General features: G+C 38.0%; 1 protein-coding gene across 1 annotated transcript; it reads left to right on the top strand.

Moving 5' to 3' along the window:
* The first annotated feature begins 19,118 nt into the window (after window positions 1-19,118).
* LOC145012579 (Polyketide cyclase / dehydrase and lipid transport protein) lies at window positions 19,119-21,632 on the top strand. Its single transcript, XM_078971377.1, has 7 exons — window positions 19,119-19,448; window positions 19,739-19,838; window positions 20,139-20,234; window positions 20,327-20,379; window positions 21,006-21,054; window positions 21,182-21,229; window positions 21,313-21,632. The coding sequence occupies exons 1-7, from the start codon at window positions 19,222-19,224 to the stop codon at window positions 21,397-21,399; spliced, it is 660 nt and encodes a 219-aa protein (XP_078827503.1). The 5' UTR covers window positions 19,119-19,221; the 3' UTR covers window positions 21,400-21,632.
* Window positions 21,633-21,858: the final 226 nt, after the last annotated feature.

Raw genomic sequence — 21,858 nt, 5'->3', positions numbered from 1 at the left:
ATCTGATAGGATCAGAGTTGACAGCGGCTTTGGAAAGCTACGATTGCAGATCGGGATCTGAAGTCATACGCAGAATAGTTGTTAGACTTATCCAAGTGGGAGACTGTTGGATTAGTGTCTAAGTCCATAACTATTTTGGTATGTACTTGACCCGATGGTGCATGGTCCTTTTGGGTTGCCTTCACCAAAGCAACTTGATAAGATGAATTATGGAGAGTAAGGATTAAATATGATTTATTAATATATTATGGGAATAATATATTAAAGGAGAAATCATATTGTTTAATTAATATTAGTCAATAATTAATTGGTAATTAGTTTTGTGACTAAAATAGATTAATTAAACTTAGGGGACTGGAATTGTAATTATAGGATAATTGCAATTTGGGCCATGGATTGCCTTGTATCAAGGGTCAGACGAATTCTATGGGGAAGCCCATAAGGAAATCGTCCAAGGGCTTGATTAAAAGGAGTCTATGGGTTGCTTAGGGCTTAAGCATCAAAATTAGGGTTTCCTTGTTAGATAACCCTAATAGCCCAACTATATAAAGACCCCTTCAGGCTCAAAAACGTGGCTAATGTTCTTGTAAGGGTTACACACGTTTTTGGCAGCCTCCAACCTCTCTCCTCTTCATCCTCTTGCTTATGGTGTTTGTGAACCATTAGAGGAGTGACACTTGTGACTCTAAGCCTTCCAAAGTCAATACAAGGAGGAATTGGGATTGTTATTGCTACATAACAATCAAGGTATGATCTTAAACCTAATTACATATTAATATGATTACTTGTATGCTAGAATTAGGGTTTATAGTCTTGGATTCAAAGCATGTACAATAGAGAAACCTAGATCCAAGCATTAGGGTTTGTATGAGCACATAGGATGTCTTATGACCAAAACCCATCAGTGGTATCAGAGCCTAGCTTGGTTTCAATTGTATTGATGCTTTGTATAACTGGGAAATTCGATTTTTTTTGGATTGTGGAGGCTGGACTCGCCGAGTCCATGGCTGAACTCGCCGAGTCCATGCAGACTCGACGAGTCCATGCCTGACTCGACGAGTCAACTCGTCAGATAATGCTTATCTCGGGATTTCTTGCTGTTTTTGCATATGGATAGTTACCTTATCATGTTAGATCAATATAAATCCGATTTTATGATATATATATATATGACTATATTCTTGATCTAATTAAAGATAATTATCAATTAACAAGATAATTGTTTCCTTATAAGATAATTGATTAATTATTTTGAGTAAATTGATAAATTGTTTTGCAAGAAATCATTAAATAAATCAAATATGGATAATTATGTGATTAAATGTTAATTTAAAATTATTTGTTATTTGATCCTTGTTGTTATGAAAGGTTTCATATTTTCCCCCTTTAGGTTTTATAGTTTAAATTTGAACCCAAAAGTTTTGCAGTTTTGAAATTTAAATAGTTAAAACCCTAATGTTTTGAAAAAGGTTTCAAAACTTGCCCTCAAGTTTTGGAATTTAAAAGTTGATTAAAAGTTTAATTAGGAATGTTAAATTCTGAAACCCTAGTAATGTTTTGAAAAGTTCAAATCACACCCTTATGGTTTTATTAATTAATTAAGGAGTATAATTAAAAGAGATTTAATAAATCCATAAAAGTTTAGGTTAACAATTTAATTGAATTAAAAGTGTAATTGTTAAAGTTAACCATATAGTATTTTAAAAGTGTAAAATACACCCTATACTATATATATAACATTAAAGGTTTAACATTATATATATATATATATATATATATATATATATATATATATATATATATATATATATATATATATATATATATATGTATGAGTAAAAGTCAGTCTTACCGTTAGTAGGCCTCATTCACGAAGCTGGTCTATAAGGGGTGTTTAAGGAAATTGCCTATAAAATGGCGATTGAATGGGTATCCACTCTTACCCACCACACTCTTGACTAGTGGAGGGTCGTTAGCCGAACGGGTAGGATAGGACGAAACCTTCCATTATAAGTATAATGAAATACAAAGTAACTAAATGTCTTTCAAATTCCCAATCTTAGTTACGTAGGCAAAAGTGAATTGATGCAATTCCATGAAATTACACTTTGTGCCCTTGCGAAGACGTTAATGGAGCGTGTGTGGTTTACCGGCACACTAAATGGTTCTAAGCAAAGGTAGCAAAGGGTGACTCAATGTTTTTCATAGTTCGGTGGAGCGTGTGTGGTTTACCGGCACATCGAATAGGTGATTGTAACATTTGAGGGCACCATGTAGTTTGCATGGTTATTCACACCCGCTTTGTGATCCTCGGCATCCCAGTCACAAACAAGAGGGGCATATCGAGATTTAAACATGCCATTGAAATGTTCAATGAATCTCAAAGGATCTAGGAGTTTTCATAGATTTAAAACTTAAATTATTTTTTTTTTTCGTTTTTCATGGTGGAAATTAGTGAATCGTCATTCACTTACCTTCAAATGTTCTTCAATTTGGGTTACGGCATCCCTCTCCCGAGTTGTAGAATATTGTGTTGGGTCCTAGCCTTGGAATTTCATTTGGGTGATTTACCAAGGACTCAATCAATCAACTAACTTGAATTCGTTTTTCTCCCGATGTCAAAGTTCGACAACTGTGATCTTCTCAAATCCCGTGGAACAAGCATTCCACATGAAGATGATATTCCACGATTCGATCGAGGAACAAGAAATCATGCTTCACTTCCTCCTCCTCCTCCAATTATTCTCCCTAACCCACAAGATTGTAAAATTGAAAGGTTCAATATCACTCAAGCCCTTTTGGCAAGTAAACATAAAGAGGGCAAGTCGGTGTGTGCACACGTCTTAGGGATGAAGTCACACATTGATAGATTAAGAATGATGGGACCCGTTGTCGGTGAAGCGATGGCTGTTGATTGGGTTCTACAGTCACATCCTAACTCGTATAGTGAGTTCGTAAGAGAGTACTATATGATGAACCACGACGTGACACTTATAGATCCCACCTACATGCTTATTGCTGCTGAATCAGCAATGGTTTGGCGCAATAGAAAAGCAAAGTTGATTGGTGAATCTGCCTTCAAGACCTCTATGGATACAGACAATGGTAATGAAAGACATGCAATGATCGAAAAGTTTGATCATAAGAAAAAGGCGATGTCTGAGGTAGTTCCATGTGTTGTTCTAAAGGAGTCAGTTTGCTTTTATTGCCAAGAGAAGGAGCATTGGAGACGAAGTTTCCCTATTTACCTAAGAGATATAAGAGATGGGAGAGTCAAAAGTATGACTACGCTTTAGGTAAGAATCCACTATCTAACTCCATTAAGTTCCTATTCATTGATTCTTAATACATGATGTGATAAGATTGCATTTGAATGTTTTGAAGGATCGGTGAAAAGAAAGGAAGCTTGATAAGAGAGCAAGATGAATCTAATCACAAGAGATGGATCTTGATCGCATGGACTTGAAGATTGGATTTTGAGCTTAGATAGTTATGATAGATTTGTTAGAAATTTTCCTTTTACATAGTTTTCAATAGATTTTGCATTGTAAGGACAAATGTTTTTCCGCTGCTTTTATAAATAAAACAAATTTTGTTTGACTTATTTATTTTTTTACTTCCTTGCAATGAAATCGTTATGAAAAATTGATGTTTACATATTTCTACAACGAATGGATATGATTCTTAGTTATGTTATTTATGGAAATGTCGAGAATTTACCAAATAGGGAGAGTTTCTCATCGCCCAAGTTTCAATTGGACAGAAACTTGGAATCATGCAACGTGGATGCACGATGAATGAGAAATTACGTATTTGGAAATTAGACTAATTCATTGATAAAGTGTCAAGTGAAGGACTAGGAGATCGAGTACACAAAGTTGTGTGTTGATCAAGTTCACCATAAGAGTAACAAAGATATTCGTCATGATTTACTAAAGGTTTAGTAAATATGATTATGCTTATAAGATTAAGTGTAATTCTGAATTGATTGAAAATGTTTAAATCAATAGCAGAACGAATTAGAAGAGTCAAGTAGGCAGAAAGATAAAGGTTTCTCCATTCTAAGAAGAAGGGAGAGTACCTTTTATGCTTTATGATAGGTCTTAATGATTAAGAACCATATCTCAATTGATCCTCTAAGTGAGTCTTAGTACAATTGTATGTTTAAGAAGAGGAATCAAGGATTGAAGAAATGGTTAAATCAAGAAGTCTATCATACTTTGTTCCAATAACAAGTCTTACAGTTAAGATTGTGACAATGAGTGAAAAGTATTAAAGGTTTATAACATTCATCAAATGTGGAAAGTTGTGATGTCTTGAATAAGACAAAGACCAACTTGGACCAATTTATGATTTGTTTTGATAAAAGCTACACTAACTCTTGAATATTTGTTTGTCGAGAAATGTTTTGATAAGAGAATCGTATATGTCAAGGAGTCAGTGGGAGTCTTAATAGTCTTGAAAAGTTTCAAGAACAAATCAAATAAACCTTATCGATCATCACTAGCACACGAGTTGAGGTTTACAACCTATCGTGAAGACATTATTTTGTTTCTGTGCCAATCCAATCGAGTTAATTATGCATGTGAGTCCTATGAGTTCTCATTTGAATGCATAAAAGGCAAGGACCTTGATCAATGGAAAGTACATTGATAGGAACACGTGAGCTACTTAACTACTTGGAAGACGTGGTGGGCAGCTGTGCTACCATAAGGCAAGAAATCAAGATTAAGGAAGTTCGATCCGTATGAGTTTGAATTTGTCGTAAACTTTGGTTTTTAACAAATTCACATGGATAGGAACACATACACCGTTTAAATCTAAGTGTCATAAGATTTCCTCCTTCATGAAAATGATTGTGAGAAAATGCTTTCACTAAGAAAGATTTTAAAAGATAGTGATTGTAAAATTTCATTCTCGAATTCGATCATGGTTATGACATCCCTTTCCATAATTTGAATTGTGAGGTTTGGCAATTAGTCTTAATTGTTAAGACACGCATATGAACTATCTAAGGCAAAAGTGTATAAGTTCAAGAAACCTTGATAAAAGATTATCAAAGCACTAAGTATTAGAAACATGAACTTAAGAAATTCAATAAGTATTGTTTTTCTGAAAGTTAAGATGTTTACGAATACATGTCGAAGCTAGTGGGAGCATAAGTGTTATGTTTTATAATAATCATCATGATAGTGGGAGCATAAATGTTATGATTGTATGATTATTAAGGCACGTATTGCATAGTTGGCAATATTAATTATACAAAACAAGAGTCATACTTTGCAAAGTTGTAAGGGTTGTATAGTTGTTTTGCTATAATTAAGGGAGAGAATATTATGCTTCATTTCAAATCTAAAGGATTAGGTTGTGGAATGTTAATAAATTTAGTCAAGGGTACATAGTGTGTTCTTAAAGTTTCGATTATGATTACGACATTCCTCTTCACAATTCGAATTTTGAGAACATAGCAACTAAAACATTATGCGTCGTGTCCCATACGCTTCGAGTATAGGATCGATTGCAAATGATTTAATGTTTTACCATTCTAAAATTTTCCAAATGTCTAGCGCATTTAGAGGGAAAAGGGACTAGAATCGGTTTTGACTAAAATAATTAAACAACTATCAAAGGACAATCCAAAGTTCGACGAGGATTGGTCGCTTGTGAGTAGTTGGAAGTATAGTATTGGAAATTATGGAGATGTTTCCATATTGGATGGACAATATCGACATCATTACGAATAGATAAGATTCTATTAAGAAATGAGTTGTCATATGGAAAATATGGAAGCGTGTCCATATTAGGAAGTAAATATTGAAAATCTATGTTTAGATTAGAAACTTTTATGCAAAAGGATGTTCAAAGGAATGTACTTTGAGTGAGAGACATCATATCTAAGGAATTGTCTTGTAACAATCTCCGATAGAGGACTTTGTAATATCATTGGCAATAGTCTTTGAGACTTTGGTGCAGTGACATTACAAAAGGATCGTTGCATAAAGTGTTAGAATCTAGTATATTCTATAAGTAACAAGAATTTGATATTCTTACACTTAAGAAAATGGATTTGGAGTTGTAAAATGAGAATGATTGGAAATGTGTTCAATTTGTCTATTTCACAAAAGTAAGAACCATAGGTAAACATTGTGTGCATGCTAGGAGCATGGGACAAGTGTTAGAATTCAAGTAAGAAGTTGATTACCCGAAACGACAAATAATGAGTAATCGATATGGTGATAAGTAAAACGTGTTTTGTTTATACTCAAAGGTTGAGGCCATGTGGGATTAGTATTATTCTTGTGGTTCACCTTGCATGTTTTGACTTCCAGAATAATTGAGTTTATTAAGAATAATCGAATTATTCAAACGGGATTAGTATTATTCTTGTGCTTATGAATATGATTTGAGCATTGGATTAAACCCACGCTCACTTGGATCACTATCTCGAGTGATTAGTGAGACGATAACATCTTATATTCTTGAAACCGAGATGTGTGAGTTGTATCTTGCGAATCGGTTGCACATTGATAATATGTAAACGCACTAGTAACTTGGTGTTATAAAACATATTGTTGTGTGTGATTCGGTGAGTGAGTGCAAGCAAGCATTGTATCAAAGTTTATCCGTTCCTTTTATTGAAAGAATAAAAGCGATATCTTTGGGCCCCTTGATGGTTTAGTGATGACATACGTAAATGCTTGGCCGGGCTAGGACTAATTTGATTTGTTCAATTAGTCTGTCGTCATAAATCAGAAATCGAGAAGTAGTACAAAGAGAATGATTAAAAATCATATCTCATACGATATCTAGAATGGAGGAATATATGATCCCTTATCTAAGGACACGCGTATCTGATAGGATCAGAGTTGACAGCGGCTTTGGAAAGCTACGATTGCAGATCGGGATCTGAAGTCATACGCAGAATAGTTGTTAGACTTATCCAAGTGGGAGACTGTTGGATTAGTGTCTAAGTCCATAACTATTTTGGTATGTACTTGACCCGATGGTGCATGGTCCTTTTGGGTTGCCTTCACCAAAGCAACTTGATAGGATGAATTATGGAGAGTAAGGATTAAATATGATTTATTAATATATTATGGGAATAATATATTAAAGGAGAAATCATATTGTTTAATTAATATTAGTCAATAATTAATTGGTAATTAGTTTTGTGACTAAAAGAGATTAATTAAACTTAAGGGACTGGAATTGTAATTATAGGATAATTGCAATTTGGGCCATGGATTGCCTTGTATCAAGGGTTGGACGAATTCTATGGGGAAGCCCATAAGGAAATCGTCCAAGGGCTTGATTAAAAGGAGTCTATGGGTTGCTTAGGGCTTAAGCATCAAAATTAGGGTTTCCTTGTTAGATAACCCTAATAGCCCAACTATATAAAGACCCCTTAAGGCTAAAAAACGTGGCTAATGTTCTTGTAAGGGTTTACACACGTTTTTGGCAGCCTCCAACCTCTCTCCTCTTCATCCTCTTGCTTATGGTGTTTGTGAACCAGTAGAGGAGTGACACTTGTGACTCTAAGCCTTCCAAAGTCAATACAAGGAGGAATTGGGATTGTTATTGCTACATAACAATCAAGGTATGATCTTAAACCTAATTACATATTAATATGATTACTTGTATGCTAGAATTAGGGTTTATAGTCTTGGATTCAAAGCATGTACAATAGAGAAACCTAGATCCAAGCATTAGGGTTTGTATGAGCACATAGGATGTCTTATGACCAAAACCCATCAGCTCCCACGTCTTGGAGTAAACCAAGATGTCGTCGATGAAAACTATCACAGACCGATCCAGCATTGGTCTACACACGTGGTTCATGAGATCCATGAACGCGACAGGAGCATTGGTGAGCCCGAAAGGCATCACCACAAACTCATAGTGACCATAATGCGTCCGAAAAGTAGTCTTCTACATATCCTCCTCTCTGACCCTCATCTGATGATAACCTGAACGCAAATCAATCTTGGAAAACCAAGATGCTCCCTGTAGCTGGTCAAATAGGTCATCAATCCTCAGGAGTGGGTAACGATTCTTCACTGTTACCTTATTCAGCTCCTGATAATTTATACACATCCGATGCGACATGTCCTTCTTCTTCACAAATAAAATCAGGGTCCCCTCAGGCTGAACTGCTCAGTCTAATGAATCCCTTGTCTAACAACTCCTGCAACTATTTAGACAATTCCTGCATCTCAGGAGGAGCCAACTAACATGGTGCCTTGGCTATCGGAGCCGCACCAGGGACTAGGTCGATCCTGAACTCTACCTGTCTCTCCGGAGGTATTCTTGGCAACTCCTCGGGGAATACATCCGCAAACTCTCGTACTACTGGCACATTGCCCTCTGTCGTCTTACCCATCTCCTGGGTATCCATAACATAGGTGACCTATCCTGCGCAACCCTGCTGAATGTAGTGCCTAGCCCTTGCTACTGAACATATGAATGGTCATCGATGTGGCCTCTTGGCCTAAGTCACCAGCTCTCCCCTAGTTGGGGTTATGATCCGCACCAACTATTGTGCGCAGTCGATCACCGCCCCATTGGGGCTTAGCCAATCCATACCTATAGTAACTTTATTCCCCCGCAAAGGTATGGGAACCAAGTCTACAGGTAACGCTCCTCGAACAATCTCAAAACACAATCCCTGAAAACCTCTGATACTCGCAATGACCGGTCATTTGCACTCTCGACCTCTAGAGGGCAATCCAACATGCCCGAGGACTTAGGAAACTTCTTGCTAACCGCAAGAAAGACAAACGATCGAGTAGCACCTGAATCAAACAACACCTGAACTGGGATACCGTTCACATGGAATGATCCTAAACAGAGCATACATATCACATATCAAAATCACAGTGACATAACATAAAAGATTAGAGAGAAGAAATCATACCCATCACCACATCGGGTGTGGCCCGTGCCTCCTTGGCTGTCAACTGAAATGCTCAGCTCTGCACCACTGGAGCCTCTGCCTTGACCTTCCGGCCATCCATAACTCATATTGTCACTGGAGTCGGCGCCACCGCAGGCGCTGCTGCTGATATTACTGATAATCTAGGGCAGTTGGCCTTCTTATGGCCCCTCTGATTGAAATGGAAGCAAATCAGGTCTGCTGTATGAACTGTGGGGGCGGGGGTAGTATAATCCCTGCCAAAGTGCCCCGTCTTGCTGCACTTGTAGCAGCCTGACGATCTTACTCTACAAGCTCCCTCATGCGGCCTGCCGCATTTCCTGTAGCGGCTCGGGCCCGACTGGCCCTTCAACCTAATGTCAGATCCCTTAGGTTTCTTCCCCGAAACCCTTGTAACCTGCTCAGTCTCTTCCTTCCTCTTCCTGAGGTGCTCCAAATCAATCTCCCTCTCTCGCGCCCTGGCAACCATGGACTCCAGGGTCGAGCAAGCTAAATAGCTGACATGTTCCCGTATATTAGCCCCCAACATATCATTGTAGCAGGTCTTCCGCATCTCTTCGTCCCCCGCATACTGAGGTACCAACAAGGTCCTCTCCCTGAACTTGGCGGTGATCTTCGCCACTGACTCTGTAGTCTGTCTCATATCCAGAAACTCCGTGGACAGCTGCTGAAGCTCCACAGATGGCGCAAACTAAGCCCTGAACCTGGTTACCAAATCTGACCAAGTCATAGCCTCAACGACTGGGGCTCCTAACGAGTCACCAACTGACTCCCACCAATCCCTAGCTCCATCCCTCAAACACCCCGCAACAAAGCGTACCTTCGACCCCTCCGGGCAGAAGCTCGTCAATTGCGCAGACTCGATGTCTGCGACCTATCTCCTGGCTGTAATGGGGTCCTTTTCCCCATGACAGTCTGACGCACCACTCCCTTGAAAGTCCTTAAAGGACAGTGTGTGCGTACCCGACTGGTTGGACACCAGGTCACTCCTAAATGCTTAGAGGCGATCCTCCATCAGCTCAACAATCCCTTCCTTGATTGACCCGAAAATAACCGGGGTTGCCTCAAGGATACCTCTCGTGATCTCAGACTCAATGAACTTGCGTAGCGCATCATCGACCTTCTCGGACCCTGTACCCGAGCCTAATCCTGATCCTGAACCTCCTGCTCCATGTCGTGTGACCACCATATTGAAAATAAAACTCGTAAACGTTAGGATCATATATATTTTCAAGAGATCTCACACTCCCCAAGTTTCCTGATTCCATCTTGGCCCTCCTTGACTCGAGTACGGATCCTCTGCTTTCAGTAGTACGGGCCCATACTACCTTCCACATCTATCCGTACTTTCCTCAAGGATTGCCTCAACTTCACCAAGTCCCTTAACCATTATCGCTTTCCAACTGATATCATCCTAGGCTTCCCTAGGGCACCCTCCGACCTACTCACCGCCATCAGTTGCACTAGGGGTCCCTACCACCTTTCCCTAACTAGCTTGCGAATACTGTTACATATTCACTTATTAGTTAGTAAAAGTTAGCCAAAACCCTTATAACACAAAGCACGCAGCATTCGTGCATTGAGTAACCAATCAAGCATAACCTAACCAGGCTATCTCACTGCCAACTAACAGCTCTAACATATGGCTCAATAAGCTCGTATAGCAGGCATACGAGGCATCCTTCTTAGATCCTTATCCATATTCTAGCATGCAGTTTACATAAACACATAACATGCATACAAGGTATCCTCCTAGATCGTTCTCCCTAATCTAGCATGCAGTTCTCATAATCGTATCATATAACATAACAAGTATGGGTATCCTGGGGAAAACTTACTTGAGCTCGGCCGGTCGCACGCATCACACACCTCGATCTTTCTCAAAACTCTTTAATTTAGATTTTAGAAAAACTATTTCCTTGTAAAAATCTTTCAAGCCCTTGGTTTGAGTTCAGACACTCCTGAGGGTGTGTCCGAATCCCTCAAACCAAGGCTCTGATATCAACTTTTAACATCCCAAATTTCGAGTCCAAAAAATTCGTTTGTAATTAAGCAAGTTATATATTCGTTTACCAAAAACATTGTCAATATCATATCAACCCATAAACCATCATGAATAAGTCTAAAAATCACAACATCGAACAATAGTATAAATCAGAGTACAATCCTAGAAAACTCAATGCGAAAATCAACAGTGTGTGATGCGCTGCTACGCCGCTGGCTCCTTCCCCTTGGATGAAGAGGTACTTGAAACCAAAACTGAAATTGTAAGCACAAAGCTTAGTGAGTTCCTCTATTATACCACGTACCAAAACCACATACATATTATCGGGAAATTATGGAATGTCTGACCTACCCATGTCAAGCCATTCTAGGGTGCTGACCAACCCATGTCAAGCCATTCTAGGGTGCTGACCTACCCATGTCAGGCTATTCTGGGGTGCCGACCTACCCTCCGGTCTATCTCAACCGAACATGGGGACTATTTCACCCCCTATCGCTAGCATATAATATCATAACATAACCATGTTGTCAGACATATCTGGGGTGTCCGACCTACCCATTGGTCCTAGTGATCGAATTGGGGACTAGTCCCCTCCTACTGATACTATCTCACGGATCATAGCATACTAGCATACACACATGTCAAGCAATAGCAAACCAAATAATTATGTCACACCCCAAAACCAAGAACGGCGGAAACGTTCTGGGGCGGAGGGCGTCATGTAAAGTATCACAACACAGTAAATGTAAATAAGCAAACAACATCATCCATTGCATTAAATATCTAATTTTAATACAAGCGTGTTCTGTACAATATAGACACCAAAAATAATTTATATCAAAATAATAAGATGAGTCTTGAATGCGCTCCATCTTCTCAAAAGCTGGCCTCGGTACCTGTCTATTGATGACCTGAGAATACAAGTTATTTTGAAAGAGTTTATCAGCATTAAGCTGGTGAGTTCATAAGTATTTTAGTGTCGGTATTTGTCATCCAAAAATGTTTGAACATGTATCAAGTATAAGTTTGTAAAATGTATGTAAAGGTTTGTAAGTGTTTGTAAAAGTTTGAATCTCTCAGAAAAACCTGTATTTTCTATTAAAGTAGCCTTCTACCAAGGCTTGACTGTTTTGTATGCTCGTTGTTGTAAAAGTGTGTAATTTCCCAAGTGTAACTATCATTTAACAAAATATAGTTTGTACATTAATGTTTAAGTGAGGTTATCACTAAAATATGTAATGGGTAAATCATTGTAGTACTGTAGTTTTGTATTATAGGAACTACTGTTGTACTAACTACCTTAAACCGGATTTATATTAAGGTATCATGTGATATATTGCACCATACTATCGACTGGTAACAACGACATATGAATGGTCGTAATAACGGAATGACGTTTGGCACCCGCAGACCTGCAGGTCCGGCTGTAGCTAGCAGCAAGGTGTATGATAGTCAATCCAGTATAGATCTATACGCAAACTCACGCTCTCCCTCGAAGAGAATTCTGGCTACAACTCGGGTCATGACATTTAAGGCATGCTCCGACACAGTGGATCACAATTGTTAACGTGTTCATGTATATGTAATGTTTCTCGTTCTAGTATAGTTGCATATGTTATGTTTCTAGTATAGTTGTATATGTTCTGTTTCTAGTATAGTTGTATATGTTTTGTTTCTAGTATGGTTGTATGTGTTCTGTTTCTAGTATAGTTGTATATGTTCTGTTTCTAGTATAGTTGTATATGTTCTGTGTTACCCCGATGGTAACTAGATATTGATGTACTAATAAGTATGAATATGGAAGTACTTTTATGTCTATACATGTATATATGATATATAACTAATATTGAAACGACCCTCGGATGGTCACCCAAAATCCCACCAGACCACATCCAAATCGAGGAAAAGGAAATAGGGCAGATGGCCTTCCTAAGCCCTTTAAACATTACTTATATATCTATACATATATGGGCATGAAATTTATAAGAAGTAAAACAAAGTTTAATAAAAGCATTTGATAAGTAAAAGAGTTTGTAAAACATTTTGAAGTGAAATAGTTTGATAAACAGTTTGAACAGTGATAAAATCATTGGTTTTCTAGTTATTAATCACATGTGATTAATGTAATCACATGTGATTGATGTAATAACTGTAAGTGTTTAACTTGTATCCCCCCATAAAGTATTTAAAACATTTAAAAGCATTTCAAAGGTTGATTAAAGGGGTATGAACTCACTTGTGGTGAGTATATTGGATTGATGTATCGGGTACCGTGCTAGGTGGCAAACGGAGACTTATTCACACGCACAAGCCTAGTTATCATATAATGAGCATATATATAACTAATTAGCCAATTAATAACTTAATGAAATAAGTTGAGACACTTAGGAACATGTAAACACTTTGTATAAGTGTTATAGGTCCTAATGGTTGCATCTAAGTCGATACGGGACAAGGCAAAAGGGGTTTAATGCACCAATGACCTTGTATATGAGCTTACCACCCAACAAACCCCACCTTTGGAGTTTACGGCCGTGAACCCATGAGTTTACGGTTTTGAACTCCTTACTTGGTGGTTTTGGGTGTTTTGAAGTGCTATATTGATCATAGAATAAGCCTAGCTTTGTTGGAATAATCCTTGAAGTAGTTTAAGGCCTTAGAATGCTCCTTTGGGGAGTTTACGGCCAAAGGACCATATCCCTTAGAGTTTACGGTCGTAAACTCCTATGGGGTGTTGGTTTTAATTCTTTTGAGTCACTTGCACATGTAGGATAGCTTCTATGTTTTTGATTTAGGCTAAAGGGGACATTAGGCACACATTTGTGCCTTTACTTGGAGTTTACGGCCCAAGTGATGTTCCTTGGCCGTAAACTCCCTTTAAGGGATGATTTTGATGTAATTTACTCCCCATTCAAGTCCTAAGTATTAAAGGGTAATTGTCTTAAAGCCTTAAGGGTGTTTAGGGCACTCTTAGCCCTTGAAAAAGGGGTTTACGGCCCAAGAGCATTCCTTGGCCGTAAACTCCTAAAACTTTATGATTTTGAAATGTTTTGGTGTCCAAATTAGCTACAAGCATTAGAGGGTAAATGCCTTAAGCCTTAGGGGTGATTTAGGGCTCACTTTGGCCCTTGGAAATGGTGTTTACGGTCCAAGAAACTCTTGGGCCGTAAACTCCAAAAGATTGGTGTTCTTGAATGATTTCTAGCCTCAAATGTTTATACACAATGTCCTTAATTAGCTACCTAACAAGGAAACGGGACTAGATAGCCTTTAGGCTTCGTTTTGGAGTTTACACCCCAAGAATGTTCTTGGGTCGTAAGCTCCCGGATCTTGTATTTTAGACATGTAAACAATGTTATAAAGCATATAACAAGCATTAAAACACATTTAGGAAAGTAGACTCACAATCCGGGATGAAAACCCAAAGATCCGTCAGAGAGAAAATGGATTTTCTCTAGTTGGAATTGTGAATAATGAATTAATTAAATTCAGAAATCTATTTATAGTCCTGAAATATTTTGACAGAAAATATTTTTATTCCGGAAGTTGGACTATAACATTATGAAACTTGGAATGTTCAAGTTTCACAAATCCAGGGGCATCCACTCTCCTGATATCTCCTGAAACATAAACCCTAATGTACACAAACTTGTTCGGAAAAGTCTGAAAATCACTGAAACTGGACTGGCTTCTATTGAATAGATATTGTTCGTACAAATGGAAATTTCGGGTTGTCACAAATTATCACAAAGACAATCATCTCAACTAAACATTTACTAGTGCGTCGACCTTGGTACCGTAGACCCACTTCTACTGGTGTAACATCCAGGAAATTTAGAAGTAAAGTTGAAGGGATAAAAGTGTACATAAGAAGGTCGACTCGGCGAGTCTATGGATAGACTCGGCGAGTCGATTCGTGTTTCAGGTCGCGTGATAAGTGACCAACTCAGTGAGTCGTATGGATGGACTCGGCGAGTTGGTGCTGTATGGAAAAAACCCTAATCTTGGGGGTTGAGCCCTATATAAAGAACATAATACCCACTACCCAGCCTCTTTACCTTCCCTTTGAGTTCCAGAGGCCCTAGATTCGTGTGAGCTTTCCTTTGTGAGTGATTAGAGCCTCGGAGGAGGACATCTTGGAGGGGAATTTAAGATCAAGAGGATTTGGAGCAAGGGGCTTTGCTGAAATTTGGTTCATTCTCTAGTAGGAGCTTGCATTGGAGGTAAGAGATCTGTTCTTGAGCTTTTATCCATCTAGATCTATCATTTGTGGGATTTTTGGGTGTATATCTAGTGCTATCTTGAGTTTGGAGGTTAGATCTGAGGTTGCTACCTCAGATCTGGAATACTGATGATCCAAAAGAGCATAAAGTCCCTGTTCAAGAGCTGTTGATGAAGTCTTTTAGCCCCAAACCTTAGCCCAAGAGTGTATTATGCTTAGATCTCCTTGGATTCACGTAAAGTTTGCCACTTTACGTGATGGGTGGCTTGTATAAGAGTAGATCTATGGATTGGAGACCCTGCATGGCTTGGAAAGCCTCTGTAAGGGTTAAGAGCTAGTGGTACTCGGCGAGTCACATGGGTGTACTCGACGAGTTGCATGAAGATAGGAAGAAACTCGGCGAGTTGGTTGAAGATAGCCTTGGACTCGGCGAGTCTGGTCTTGAGGTCCTAACCTTTTTCTGGTTAAACTGAGAATCGGTGAGTCAAGGGATGACTCAGTGAGTTGAGTACGGTTTGACTCAGAGTTGTGGGACTCAGTGAGTCTTGGGGCGACTCGACGAGTTGAGTCATATTATGGGAGTTTCAGAGCATGGGGACTCAACGAGTCAACGGGTCAACTCGATGAGTAGAGTCAGTCAGGAGGGTTGGCTTTGACTGAGGACTTTGACTTTGACCAAGAGTTGACCAGTTTATTTCCAGGGGTGTTTTGGTTGTTATTGGTATTTATTGGTTTCGATGATTCAGTGGTGGAGTTCGTGACGGTGGTCGGAGCAGCGTGATCTTATTCTTCAGTCGGCAGTAACAGGTGAGTCTTCTCACTATACTTTACCTAGAGTAGTAATAGAGTTATGTGACAGAGTTATTGTATGCTATCTATGCGATGTGTGGCACTGCATTATTTCTATGTGATTTATGCTGTGTGTATATCAGAGTTAGGACTGAAAGGTCCACAGAGCTAGGACCAGAGGGTCCACAGAGTTAGGTTTAGAGTTATGTGCCAATGTAATTGTATGCTATTTATTTTCTGAGATTTATTGTGGTATGTGATATGCATGATTTTGAGTTTTCAGAGTTAGGACCTTTGGGTCCATAGAGTTAGAACCTGAGGGTTCACAGAGTTTGGGTGCACGGACCCGCAGAGTTATAGCCTCGAGTGGATAATATGTGTTAGAGTGGTATTTTGGGGAACTCACTAAGCTTCGTGCTTACAGTGTTTTGTGTTATGTGTTTCAGGTTTCTCAGGTTCACGGGACGGCACCGGCTCGATTGTACACACCGGGGGAAGCGTTTGTTTGAGGATCCTGGTTTATTAATTGATTAAACAAAAGAGTTATGTATTGTAACTTAAACAAATGGTATTTTATGAAAAGCGTTAAAGAGATAAACTATTTTAATTTTCAAAAATTTGTTTGAAAATTTTCGGTGTTACAACTGGAAGGTAACTCACCTCGATGTCGTGTAGTGTCTGATTTGTCCTCAGCGTGCAAATCGACTCTCATCGACTCCTCTATCCCCACACGACAACCTTTCTAATTTATCAATTTGAATATGCAACCCTAAATAAGGTCAACTCAATTAAGACAAAGTCAACCTTGGTCAAAGTTGACCTGACTCGCCGATTTGGCCTACCAACTCATCGAGTCCATACTCCTCTAACCCAAACCAATCCCCGACTCTACTCGTCGAGTCTAACAAGAACTCGACGGGTTCACCTTCAATAACACTTCAGTCAATCTTCAACCGACTCGTCGAGTTCTTCCGTGAACCTGTCGAGTCCATCTTTAACATATGAATGTGTCCGGTCCATGACTCGCCGAGTTGTATGAACAACCCATCGAGTCTATCTTCATGGTTTAGGAGATTGCCTTGGACTCGCCGAGTCCCAAGAACAACTCGCCGAGTCCTATGATTCTCATGTCCCTTATGATCCTAAACCACTGAAGGACCTTCTATCCTAACATCTGATCCAACAACATAAAGGATTTGGTGGTCATTACACCCGGGCTCGCCGAGTCCATCCTTGACCATTACTATACAATCGATTTGAATGGGTCTTAACACATCAAAACCATAGATCTGGCCTCCTAGTATCCATTTTACACGTAAAGCTTCAAACTTGGTGTACATGCATGGGGCCTTTGGCTTAAAAAGCCATAAAAGAAAGTCTACAAGGTGCATGGGGTGTGTATGGCAACAAAGTGGGCACCTTTATGCCATAAAGACCCCCAATAACCCCAGATCTAAAGCACAAACTGACTTCTAATACTCAATCCCGAATACAACCTCTCTATGGCTTAGAAAGCTGTAGAAAAAGGTCCAAAATCAAGATCTAGACAAAGAATAGACAAGGTTTTTAGCTTTATACACCTAATAAGCTGGAAATATGCTCAAAACTCTGGATCTTCTTGTTTCCCCTTGATCTCACAAGCCTTATGCTCTTCTTCAAGCTTCAATCACACAAAATAACACCACGAGGCTCAATAACACACTAAGAACGAATAGGGTTTCGAGTTAGGGTTAGATCTGGACGATGGGGGCTGAGTTGAGGGGTTATAATGTGTTTAAATAGGGTGCAAAACCTCAATTTAGGGTTTCACTCAAACAACGCCTACTCGTCGGGTCGGTCTCCCGACTCGTCGAGTAAACTACTTAAACTTCCTGCGGATCACGACTCTACTCGACGATTTGGGCCTCCAACTCGTTGAGTCCCAAATAAAAACATAAGAAATACATGAATTAAAGACATACCAGGAACTGAGTGTTACATCAAACTTCATCTTTTATTTTTTCAATTATAAGTTTTGTTAAATATATCGATTTTTTTTTTTCAAATTTACTTGAAAATCCATTTGACTGTATAATCACCCCAATTGGTGCATATTTCTTTTGGATGAAGGGCAAGACCAATCAACAATTGCTACATATTAATTAGGGCATAATCACTCTGTCAGAAATCATGTTTTATTGGTCTCATGATTGATTAATTGCTACATATTTCTTTTGGATATTTGTGCCAACATCTAGAGCTTTTCCAAGTATCTAATATGAAATCTTGATTTTCTTGTATTATTGCAATTATTTGCTTTAGGTATAATAAAGAAATGATAGTGTTTGTATATTTTTTTAATAATTATTCAAGAAGTTGATTCGGTTATTTTATAAACAACAACGTTAAACTCAACAAAAAAATAACACAAAAAAAGTAAAATGATCATGTTATAATTCAACACTCCAGTTCAGAACGTCTAACCAAACAATATTTTTAGATCTTAAAAATTTAAATGCTTTTGACAAATTCAGTTATTAAAAAATCGAGATGTTGCTAAATAGCCGCTAAGAGGGTGTTTGAGAAATATTTTAAAATGATTTTTAGAAGTTTTAGCTTTTTCAAAAAACTAAAAGTTAAAAAAAAGATGATTGGGCATTTCAAAAAGTTATATTAAAACAACTTTTTAGTAAGAATAAAAATAAGCTTTTAAAAAGTCATGAATTTGTGATTTTTTGCAACTTTTAAGTTTTTAGTTTTTGAAAAGTCAAAAGATGAATCAAACATTAATTATGGTTATCTAAATGGTAAAATAAGGTGTCTTTTTAGCCAACCCTATTTTTTTAAGAAGAGGTTGGCTAAATGAACATCTCATTTTACCATTTAGACACCTTATATAGTTTTTAAGGTATTTTTATTGGTTAAAATTGCATTGTTTTTTGAAAAAGATAATTTAAAATAATTACTTATAAGTTTATTTTTGAATTGCTTTGTTTTTTGAAAAAGATTATTCAAAATAGTTACTGTTGACTTTTGATAAAGATATTATAAGATATTTTAATAAGTATGTTAAAAAAACACCTTTTAAAACTATTTTTTTTAAAAAAAACAAAATAAAAATAAAATATAACTTTTACCAAAGAACCTTTTAAAAAAACCCCCTCACTGTGGCAAGGGTCCGTGGGTGGGTCAACAAAGCCAAATGAATGCTCCTCCACAGAAATTTGATGATCTCAAACTCTGTCATTCATCTGTCCCTTCTCCCTCGGCTCACGTTCCTCCGCCTTTTTTCCAATGTCGCCCTCTGCCGCCGTCTTCTCTGTTTACCCGTCATCGGGCATCGAAACCCTCAGAACAACTAGGATCACAGACAGACACATGCCACCACCACCACCATCATCATCATCTTCATTTTCTCCTTTCCTTGGTATCACTCTCAAACGAGCCTCGCTTCGGTCAATCAATCACGGTAGTAACATGCCACGACGCACCACCCTCCTCATGGAATGGCAGGACTGCACGTACTTCTCTTCTATTTAATCCCCTAATGCGTTCGTTTCCTAAACCATTTTCCCCCTTTCAAATCTCGAAACTAATGGCATCTAAATGCGTACATTTAGGACTTGGTCTTATTCTCTAGGTTATTATTACTTTTTACTTGTTGAAGCTAACATAGTTTGTTAATTAAAGAGGGAAGCAGTTTTTGTCGGTTCAAAATTTATATAATGATGATCTCAAATCTGGAACTATTCTTTTCCCTTTTCAGTTAGGCTAAAATTCATTTCAATCTTCTAGTTATTGATTTATGCAGGGTTAAAATGGAAATCGATGTACCAATTTCGGTAGCCTATAATTGCTATTTGGATAGGGAAGCGATCCCTCGTTGGATGCCCTTCATTTCATCTGTCAAGGTGCGTGCTAATTCTCGTACATGCTTCGAAGTCTATCTTTGTTGTTTGGTTGCTAAATTTGAACATTTGTATTGTTTCTGCCTGTATTTTCATTGTCTGTTGTTACCTACTGTCAAATATACCTCATCTGCATCTGATGACCAAACTAGGCACTAGTTATTGTTGAGTTATATGGTCCTAACTCCTATCAATGAATATGTTGTTTGGGAATCCATATTAACGAATTAGTTTCCCTTGACATGCACATTGTTTTTTTTTTTTTTTAAAAGTATTTAGCTAATCCCAGTCTGGTGCTTTCAGATATTAGAAGAGAAGCCTGAGTTATCACGGTGGTCTCTAAAGTATAGCGCATTTGGGCGTGATCTTGAATTCTCTTGGCTTGCTCGTAATATGCAGGTAAGTGTATGTGTACCCCTTCTTCTCTACAGTACAACTACAAACTGCTTTCTCAATTCTCACATCCCAGTGTTGATTGTTGAATCTTGCAGCCAATCCCAAATCAAAAAATCCACTGGAGATCTTTAGAAGGTCTGCCCAACAGGTAATCATTCATTCATGATGGTTCTAAGCTACACATTATACAAAGTAGAAGCCAGATTGTCCTCATTGTTGCTGATAATTTGATCTCCTTTCGGACCAGGCATAAGGTCCATGCAATTGACTTAGGCATATAGTTAACTTATATAATCACCTATAGATTTGTGTGTGCATGCAAAGAACGAGGGAGTGAGGGAGAAAAGGTTTTACTTTTAGAAACATTAGTTATCCAAATATTATACCAAGTTTGATGAAACACTACAACTGGAACCATCTAGCCTGGAGATTTGACATGATTCCTAAAGCCCAAGGTACAATTTATAAATCTAAATGATACCAATGAAGAAAAGAAAAAAATCTTAATGATATTAGCTATATGTGTGTCTGTGTGTGAATTTGAAATTAAGAATAGCATTTTTACACTGGGAGGTACAAAGTGTGTTAGTTTTACTATCTAATTGGGGGGATAAGTTAATGAAAAGCATTGAAATCACACAATTCTAGTCGATATGAGCAACAAAGCATCTGTCCCTTGTGTTGCTAATTTTTTTGTGGAGAATGACCAACATTGGTTTGTTAGTTAATCTTGGAGTATATAATATATATGAGAATGTGTTTTTGTGGTTGCAGAGGAGCTGTACGATTTTTTCCCAAAGGTTCTTCATCATGCTTAGTTGAAGTAAGTCCCCCTGCCTAAATATTTTGGTTATTTTTTTTTTTTTCAATCATGGCAACATGCTTACCCGCTTACATGATGAGGATAATAAATGATCAATCGTTTAATGATGTGATTTTCCTTTTTACAGCTAACTGTTTCATATGAAGTACCTCAATTATTGGCCCCTGTGGCATCTGTAAGTCTGTAGTAGATTTTATTTGAGATAAATCTTATATATGAGTGGGAAGGGGTATGTAAACATGATTTGTCTTTAAGCAGGCGCTACAACCTTTCCTTAAGAATTTGCTGGGAAACGGCTTGGAAAGGTTTGCAAATTTTGCAAGGACATACCAGCATGAGTCTTGATAAAACACAACACAACACATTCATCATATTATCTTTTTTTCCGGGTAAAATCTGAAGAAGCTGTGTAAATTCATTCTGTCATGGTGATGGTGATGATATGTTTAGACTTTAGATAGATACTTTTCCTTAAAAGGAAATATTATAAAAACAATCATTTTTCGGCTCACCCATTTATTTACAGTGGACTCCATGTATGTATGTATGTATTAAAAACACAACGAATATTCTCCCTCCCTCTGCTTGTTTTGTTGACTTGGCATCACACCCGACAGGTTTATTTTGAAGCTGAAACACATACTGCTATTACCATCATATGGGTTATTTACATGTCCCATTTATGGTTTCTTTTTTTATTTTGATTTAGGTTTAGGTTTGGTTGTTTTGTTGGGTTTGTTGAAGATTCATATTAAAAGAAGGTGGTTTCCCTGATATAAATTCTTATACATATACGGATTTTGG

Source organism: Lactuca saligna, chromosome 8, assembly GCF_052625555.1.
Source record: "Lactuca saligna cultivar CGN05327 chromosome 8, ASM5262555v1, whole genome shotgun sequence".
NCBI lineage: Eukaryota > Viridiplantae > Streptophyta > Magnoliopsida > Asterales > Asteraceae > Lactuca > Lactuca saligna.
Note: the sequence above shows the minus strand (reverse complement) of the source record. Positions and strands in the feature narration are given on the sequence as shown.

Coding starts and splice junctions, on each gene's coding strand:
- LOC145012579 (XM_078971377.1), top strand. CDS start 19,222: ATGTCGCCCTCTGCCGCCGTCTTCTCTGTTTACCCGTCATCGGGCATC. Junction 19,839..20,138: donor CCTTCATTTCATCTGTCAAG/GTGCGTGCTAAT, acceptor TGGTGCTTTCAG/ATATTAGAAGAGAAGCCTGA. Junction 21,055..21,181: donor CTTCATCATGCTTAGTTGAA/GTAAGTCCCCCT, acceptor TCCTTTTTACAG/CTAACTGTTTCATATGAAGT.